We start from the raw sequence: 8,974 nt of genomic DNA, 5'->3' as shown, positions 1-8,974 counted from the left end.
GATGAAGGTGGAAGGTTGTGTCCTTTTGTCCACAAGAGCAATCTTTCTTTTATAAAATATACCTACTTTTTAATGTTTAATGATTGACATTCTGTAATACACAGTTTCAAATTATTAAAAATCTAAAGAGTACGCAATTTAAATTCTTAATTGTAAGAAGACTGTCAGCAGTGACTGGGATTTGAAACCAGGCGTTTTCTGGTGACAGCTCAAATGCTGTATATGAGATGTTAAGCTTTATTAGCTCCACCTGGTGATTTTACAAGGTGCTTCTAGATACTATTATCATATTTCAATTCAAATGTGGTATGATTCGCCATGCCCACCGCGTTTTACCGCCATGTACTCCACACATTTTGAATGGCTGGATCTGTAGGTGCCATACTTCCAGGTGAGGCGTGAACACACAACATCGCCATGACTCTGCTGTGCACGCTGACTGATTGTGCCACTGGGGCTTCGCAAGTCGCAAATCAGTCCAAAGACTTTGAACAAACAAATGGTGAAACAGGGTTTCGTCTGTGGATCCATCTCCACATGGGGGAGGGGGACAGTGAAACAGTAAGGAAAATACAAGAGAAGAAACTGAAAGAATTATAATCACTGCAAAATAGGAAGAGGTGGCTGGACATGTTGAACAGTTTGGCGGTTAATTTGTGACATTTTTGGTGACAATCAGCACACGGATTTCTCTTCATGTTCCTTAAGATGTGCAGTATATATTTTCATTGTAGATTGGTTACTTCAAAAGTCCAGTAAAGTGACAGTGGAGAGCTATCCGATACACATCTTAAAGAAGACTCCCTGTAAGTCGATTAAACATTTCATTTTCAAGTCAAATCCTTTACATGAAATAGACACCAACAATAGAAGGGGATGAGAAATGTCTTTTATCAAAATAAACCTGCTATTCAAAGACCTCGGCCACAACATCTCCCAGGTACTTCTGCAGAATAAGGTCAAGGTCAGCTGCAGCCTGGCGGAAGCACTTGTCCACCTCAGATAAGTCACACCTGGCCATTGTATTTTCGAAGGAGGATTTCAGTGCCTCTTTCACCTCCTCATAGTTGTCCTGCTTCATGATTCCTGTGCCCTGGGAGAACAAGAAAGGTGAATATTCATCATCATCCCTCACCGATTCTCCAAATTGCCTGACTGCAGACACCACCATGAGGAGGAGCTGGAGTGACATAACATCATCAGTAGGCAGTGAGTCAAGAGAGGGGGAGTCATCCCACTGTTATCCTTATCCATGATCAAGAGTCTCACCCCCTGCTTTACGCTGTCCCTAGTGGTGATCTGTAGACAGTGTGTCTTCCACCTCACCCACCTCCTGAGGCAATAATCTTGAATAAACAGAGGGCTGGAGGCCCAGCCCGGCTCCTGTCTCTCTCCCCTTGGGGACAGGAGATTTTCTCAGAACCATGTTGAGGTGAACCAGGAGCTCATTGTACAGCGCCAGGCAGTCCAGCTGGATAGATGATATCATGTTCTGAGCCCAGGTCCGCACCCGTATCTCCTCCTCCTGGAGCAGCCCCTCCAGCTCGACCTGCAGGCCCTCCCTGAGCCGCCACAGGGCCGCTGGGGTCAGGCCCGGGTGAGCGGGTGTACCAGGGGGTGGGTGAGGGGGTGTGTGAGGGGGCGAGCAATGGGGTATGTGGGCTGCCAAGGAGGAGGTCCATGCCCTGTCCTTCTGCAGATCCCTCTCCGGGCCCTTAGGGTAGTTCCACAGCTGGGTCTCGGTCTCCTGCCTGGTGATTAGCTGGCTGGCCTGAGGGGACAGGGGCACAGAGAGGGCATGAGGAGGACAGAGAGAAAACTGAGAGGGTCTTCTCTAGGAGGACCAAGCCCTGCCCCTGGTCTCCCAGCAATCACAGTCACCAACATTGCAGCTGAAACCAAACTTTCGACAGATGTCACAGACATATCAGGCTCACAGACTTGCAGCTCTCGGCTGCCCGGGGTGAGACGCAGGGGGAGTCTGCTCCCTCTTCCTCTGACAGTCTTATCAGATGACAGCGGCAGACCTGATCCAACCCCACCTTCCCTTTCACACACAGCCACACACAGGCATGACTGTGTCACCATCATCAACACCTCCACCATTATAATCTCCACTATCTTCGTCACCATCATCTTCATCACATTTCTAATAAATGATCTCCACCATCTTCATCACCATATCCTTCTTCATCATGACAATCATCATGTCCACCATCATCATCATCAACACCTTTCCATCAACATCATCATAATAACCACCTTCATTATCTACACTACCATCTGCATCACCATCATCATCCTGAGCAGAACACATTGGTTGTCTTACACTGGACGAATCTTTGCTCAGAGCCTCAGTATCGGTTGCCCCTCTCCGGCCTTTCAGGGTCACGTCCACCTCTGTCAAGACCTGTCAGCAAGTTGACTTCTTTAGTCTCACCAGCAGAAGCTAACCAAGTTTGTGTCTCAGTACAGGTTTATTCTTAGTCTAACAGTATTAATACAGTATTCTTTATATAGAGGAGGGTGGGGGTGTGGAACAAGCTGTCTAGCCATGTTGTTGAAGCCGATAGGATGGCTTATCTTAAGAGAGAGCTGGATGAGACCCTACAGTCAGGACAGGAGGCACTACTGTATGTAGAGGGTGGTGGGTGTGTGGAACAAGCTATCCAACCATGTTGTTGAAGCCAATACTCACGTTCCTGTGGGATCTGCCCCAGGTCTCGGTGTGACACCCTTCTCTCTGCTCGGCCATTCCTCTCTCAACTTGAGTGAGTTTCTCCAGGCGGTGCTGGGGAGGAGAAAACAGAGTTACCAGCCAGTCACACAAACACACATCATCATCATGGGCCAAGATGACCCTACATGACAGTGGCCTGTCGTCCTCGATCCAGACGCAGTGTCCAGCCCTCAGCTATCCAGCTTCATGATCCCCAACATCCCTGTCGAGACCTGTTGAGGGGCCAGTTCTGCTAGACCAGGGGTCTCAAGCCCATTCACAATCCCTGGAGAGCCAGGTGCATCTCCAGGTTTTCTTTCCAAATGGGGCTAGCCAATTAAACAATGAATCTAATTATTTCCATAAGAAGATGTGGAAATAATGTGTTTAATAATATATTTTGATGTCTCTCATGTTACGCATTCCACTCGTGCCGCTCTCCCTTCTTGCATTCCCACGCGCACACCCTGTAAGACAAGCTCACGCCGCAAGTAACGCCAATCACCTTTCTCTCCCATCTCTATTTTAGTTCTCCTTTTTCCTCACTTCCCCGCTCACTATTGCGGATTCTCTTCGAGCTCCCTAGTGCGCGGTTTTCTCTTGCTTGTCTCAGGTTTTCGAACTCCTAGTCTGTCTTTCGTTTTCGCTTTCGTCTAGTGATTTGGATTGCTGCTTCCCTGTTTGCGCCTCCGTGTTCCGATCGCCTCGCCTGCTTCCTGGATTAGATTTTTGCCTAGTGTTTTGGATTGTTGCTTCCTGCTCGTCTCCCTGTGTGCCGACTTACTCTCCTGCCTCCTGGTTTTCGTTTTTGCCTAGCGAATCTGCTCAGTGTTTTTCTCTAATCTAGAGTCCAGCATAGGATCCTATTGCCCTAGCAGCCCTATCTAACATCTCACTGTTGAAGACTCAATATATTCAAGGCACAGTTGGATATTTAAGGTCTGGATAAAGGTACAGTATTAGAATATTTTTTGTTTAATTAAAAAATTAGATCAACTTTGTAACCAAGACCTCACACACAACCTCACACACACTCACCCTCTCACTACTACTACTACTACTACTACTACTAATAATAATAATAATGCAGACTTGCTTTTCTTGGGGTCTTTGGTCTGGCTCCTGTGTTGGCTGAGTCTCCTGTTACCTCCTTCCTGATCTGGGGATGTCAGACACAGTTCTGTTACAGACACGGGCTGGACTAGACTCACAAGCACACACACCCACAGACACACACTCCCACACACTAACACACACGCAGATGCACACACTGTCAGGTAGAGTCTTTCTCCTCCTCAAGAGAAGACAACAGAGCCCTGCTACTGCGATGAGCTTTAATTTCAGGAGGAGGAAGAAGAGGAAGAATCACAATATGAAGAAGACCAGCAGTGGACTCACAGCTCTCTGGGTCTGGGGCCTGACTCTCAAACTTGTCTCCAGTCTCTGGTGGGTTTGGACATCTTCTCTGTTCACCTCTGTTGACATCTGTGGACAGGACAGTTCAGTTAGACAAACAAGTTTGACCAGACTTCACTCTCATAGTCAATCAATCAATCAATCAATCAATCCATTTTTGTCTTATATTTTGCCTTTTAATCCAGAACATCAAAGCACTTTACAAAACATACCTGGAAAATAGAGTATAAATGTGTAATACTGTAGTTCCTGGAGTAAGTGCTTGGATAATCCAACTACCACTGTTGTTACTTCTGCTGCTACTACTATGACCATGACTACAAATTCTAATACTAATTCTGATATTAATACTACTACTGCTGTCATTACTAGTAATAGTGATAAAAACAGAGCACTCACAGCTCTCTGGACGTTGGTCTGGAATCTAGAAAATGGTTCCATTCTCAGGCGACTCTGGACCTCAACACCTGTTGATGGGTCACTTCTGTCAGACACACGAGTGGAGCCCAAGCCCACAGATATACACCCACACAAGCACACACATTATCACACACTGACAGACACCCACCCACACATATTCACACACAGACATTACACACACACACATACACTACACACACTCACAGACACACACACAGACACAACACACACTCACAGACACGACATACATTTATACACACAATCAGACACTCACACACATACTCGCACACATTCACAGACACACACATAGACTACAAATACTTATAGACACACACCAACACACACACACAGACAAAAACACACACACTCATAACTACAAATACAGTATAACTAACACTAACACAAATGCCACTAACATTAAAACAGTAACACTATCACTAAGAATTACACTATCATTATCACTGACACAAACTACTAATACACTACTAATGCTAATAATAACAGTAATGCTATCACTAAAACTAACATGACTACTAGTGTAAATACTCTAACAGTAACTCTATAATTATAACTAATATTAACATGAATACTGGCATCAAAACTATCAGAAGCGCAATCACCATTAATACTGACATGAACACTAGCATTAATATTAAAGCTACCGATTATACTCTCACTAATATTAAATATGAATACACTCGCATTAGTATTAGTCCGTGATGTCAAACCACTCTTTGTGACGAAGGCGAGACACCAAGCTGGACACAGTGAAGTGGCACGTGTCGCCGTGGTTACCATACTTATAATTTGTAAACAGTGGAAAAATGCATTTAAACTGTTACCTACACAAATTTATCAACTTGGAATATAATTTTCAAGCTCTAGAATACAATTTCTAAACAATCATTTGAATAATCATTCTTTAATTTGGGATTGAACATTATGAACACTAAACGCACTATGGTATTTGATCGATACAGGCTGTATTGACTCTTTTCTAGATATTTAAAGAATTTAAAGAAAGAAAATAATCAGTACCAATCGGTGAAATTAATTGATGATTCTAAGGTTTTTTAGTTGAATTAAGTGGTTGTCGATACATAAGTTATCAATATCTCTCCTCCGTGCTCTCAGCGCTCCTCCCGCGGTCTCGCTCTCTGATCCCGGCGCTCTGGCTGGTGTCTGTGACGTCACAGCGCTCTTTCTGACAGAGCAGAGCGCGTCTCCGCTGGAGGAGACTCCTGTCCGGAGCCCGGGGGGCTTTTCTTACAGATATACTGTAACATCTCCAAAAGAAAAAACACCAGGCTGTGAAGAGAGGCGATTCATAACAGCTGGAGAAGGAGACCGACAAACCGAGGAATACAATTTATTAAACAAAAAAAATAGTTTACTTCACAGACTAATGCGTTGTAAAGCATACTCCGGTAGAGCAGAAGAGAAAGGGCACAAGTCCCTGTAATAAGCGCTTTTAAGGTTGAAGAGCATCATCTCCTGGTTTTATTTCCACTCAGTTTGGTGATTTAATTAACTGTATAATTGTTATCAGACTCTGTTTAACTGTATATTTATAAGACTCCGTGAGAGACGTGTGGGAGACGCTGAATCCCAGGGCTGGTGTGGAATCACACACAGACAAGTCTTCAGTGTGATCTGAGTCTCACTGCTCAGAGCTACAGACTGGTCAACTGGTCACTATTGTAGACAAGACCATCAGTCTGCTGCTGCTAATAATCATATTACACTTATAAGAGTAGCAATACTGCTGTTCATTAAATCAGTAAAAATAATAATAAGAGATAATCACATATTGCTCAATTTTCAGTAAAACACTTCTGACAGAGGGATGGAGGCTGACTTACAGTAAAGACAATGAATCAGGGCAGTAATACTGAAGGGCTGGAGGGCCTGGAAAGGGTTAATAGAAGCTTCTTGCTTCTGACCTGGAACAGAGCTCACAGCTGCCAGATCAGTGACCCCTGAGCCCTGTTCATGGAGAGGAGAACCAGGAGCTCTGCTCTGTCTCTAAGAGGCTGTGAGGAAGGAGAAAAGGGGGAGATGTGACTTGAGTCCAGGCTGTTCTGTCTGATATTGTTCATGTAGCAGCACTGATTGTCTCAATGTCCTCTGGTTCTGGATTGTCAGGATAAAGAGAAGGATGGAGTTGAGCTTCTGTGTGTTCAGGAGGGAGGAGTTTGGGTAAAGTACTGAAGGACCCAGAACTCTGTGTGTGAGTCTGAGCTGTGAATCTGACTGAGAGGAGATAAAGATTTTTTTTATTATTCTGCCTCTGAGAAGTCTTTTCCTTTGCCGATCAATGTTACAACCCCTTCAGATACTCTGCACAGACTGTCAGAGTGAGAGAAGAGGAGAGAGAGATGGACAGATAAGAGCACACACAGCGAGAGAGACAGGAAAGGGGAGAGAGAAGAGAAGGAGCAGGAAGACAGCGCAGGTGTTCAACCACACTGTGACTTCAGGAGACAGGAGGCTTTTCTCAGCTGCTGAGGAGCTCAGGGCTCATGGCCACTCAGGCTCAGAGGCTCTGGCAGGAGTCAGGTCTGAGAGCTTCTCCTCATACTGACACTGGGCTCTGAGAGTCAGCCTCCATTCTGGTACTTCTGCTACCACAACTGCTGCTGCCACTGATACTACTGCTACTACTAATATTTTACTGCTGCTCCTACTGCTACTACTACCTATAATAATAAGGAAGAGGATGTGAGCTGTGCCCTCACACTGTTCAGACTGGGGTGTATCAGGGTATCAGTATCAGTTCAGCTCCACTGTGCTGTTAGAGAGTCTCAGTCATGCAGTCGGCTCCACACAGAGAGACACTGGGGTCACAGCTGGAGGGGCTGGAACATCTGTGTGGACTGGAGCTGCGCAGGGACAGACTCAGGGTCTGAGGGACTCAACTGGAAGAGCTGCTATCCAACAGGCTCAGTACATAGGGGACAATCACTGCTGAGCTTTTCTTTCTTTTTCATTTAAATTATTGATCACAGTCACAGGACAGCCAGTTCTTATTCAGTCCACCTTGACTCCGGATTCCTGTGCTGACCTGAATGACCTCACTGCCACCTTGAGCACAGGCTCTCCTCACACTGCCCTTGAAGAGGACCAGAAGACATTACTGTCTGGAGACACAACAACTCTGTGAGTCACTGCAGGACACCAGTCATTGGACACTGCCTGACACAGACAGCAAGGCACACAGGACTATATTCAGGACATCAGTCACTGGACACTGCCTGACACAGACAGCAAAGCACAAAGGACCACATTCTGGACACCAGTCACTAGACACTTCCTGATACAGACAGCAGGAATTACAGGACCATATATGCATAATTAATTATCTTGATACTGATTTAAAAATATAATACTTGTCTACAATTTTTCTTAGTTTAATATCTGATCTCTTCCTGCCCCTGCAGCACCTGCAGCCCTGCTGTCTGTATCTGTATCTGTGTTTCCTCCAGTGAGACACAGAGCTGCTCCTGTCTCTCCTCTCCTCCGCGCTGCTGGGTGTCTTCAGGGAGAGGAAACAGTGATGTGTCTCTGATATATATGGAGAAGACTGAAAGGGCCCTGTCTGATTGGCCGTCCCGCCTGTGTGAGAGGTTCCTGCTGTCAGTCTGAAAAGGCAGTGCTGTGTGTGATTGGCGGGGTGGGGGGGGCTGTGTTGTTACTGGGGGTCTGGGGTGCGGAGCAGCAGCTCAGTTGCCCTGTGGGCTCAGGGGTGAAGACAGGGGTCTCAGCTGCACTCTGTCCTGATGACAACGGAGAGCTGCCTGTCCATCTTCTCTCTTGCTAGTAAGTGTTCCACTATTATTTGACCTCTGAGCTTGGTCAGAAGGAGGCACTGATTCTGTTTCAGACAGGCAGTCAGGATGATAAGCTCCAGAGGTTGTGTCATAGGTGGTTGGTGTTCCATTTTTAAGGATACATTTGATGTATTACTGTCTGTGTGCTTTTGGGTAAAGCCTCTTAAATTATTGAAGTAAAATTAAATAGAGAATCAGGGTGAACGTCCACATTATTTGAAACAGTGACAGTAGATAAGACAGATACTTTGTTTATTTCCATTTTAATTTTCTGAGTGTGACTCTAAAAGTCATTTTAGAGACACAAAACAAATACAAAAAGAATCAGAAGAGCTCAAAATAATAGAAGAATATTGCTAGTTTTAGGAAATTCTGATGTTCTACTCGCTATTCTTTCAATTAAAGATACTACTACAGTTAATGCAGAATTTGATCTTTGTGTAGAGTTCTGGGTTTAAATTAAGGCAGACAATGATTTAATATATTCAAATGTGTACAGTTTCAGTAAATTGTGAAATGATTTGTGTGTTGCAGCTCTACAAGAACTCAGGAGTTAAATTTCAACTGCACTACTTAAAGATAATAGATT

At 44.9% G+C, this 8,974-nt stretch overlaps 1 protein-coding gene and 1 long non-coding RNA gene across 2 annotated transcripts; both read right to left on the bottom strand.

The window, feature by feature from the left end:
* Positions 1 to 872: 872 nt before the first annotated feature.
* On the bottom strand, positions 873 to 3,108 carry LOC148665027 (uncharacterized). The gene is made up of 4 exons (XM_088631573.1): positions 2,699 to 3,108; positions 2,330 to 2,410; positions 1,424 to 1,771; positions 873 to 1,093 (listed from the first exon to the last, which is right to left on the bottom strand). The coding sequence occupies exons 1-4, from the start codon at positions 2,753 to 2,755 to the stop codon at positions 908 to 910; spliced, it is 672 nt and encodes a 223-aa protein (XP_088487699.1). The 5' UTR covers positions 2,756 to 3,108; the 3' UTR covers positions 873 to 907.
* A 656-nt stretch (positions 3,109 to 3,764) lies between these two features.
* LOC148665026 (uncharacterized) lies at positions 3,765 to 6,160 on the bottom strand. Its single transcript, XR_015936531.1, has 4 exons — positions 5,594 to 6,160; positions 4,535 to 4,602; positions 4,118 to 4,204; positions 3,765 to 3,878 (listed from the first exon to the last, which is right to left on the bottom strand). It is a non-coding gene; the product is annotated as an uncharacterized LOC148665026 (long non-coding RNA).
* Between the last annotated feature and the right edge of the window lie 2,814 nt (positions 6,161 to 8,974).

Source organism: Lepisosteus platostomus, chromosome 5 (genome assembly GCF_059453375.1).
Source record: "Lepisosteus platostomus isolate fLepPlt1 chromosome 5, fLepPlt1.hap1, whole genome shotgun sequence".
NCBI lineage: Eukaryota > Metazoa > Chordata > Actinopteri > Semionotiformes > Lepisosteidae > Lepisosteus > Lepisosteus platostomus.
This window is presented reverse-complemented; position numbering and strand designations above follow the sequence as displayed.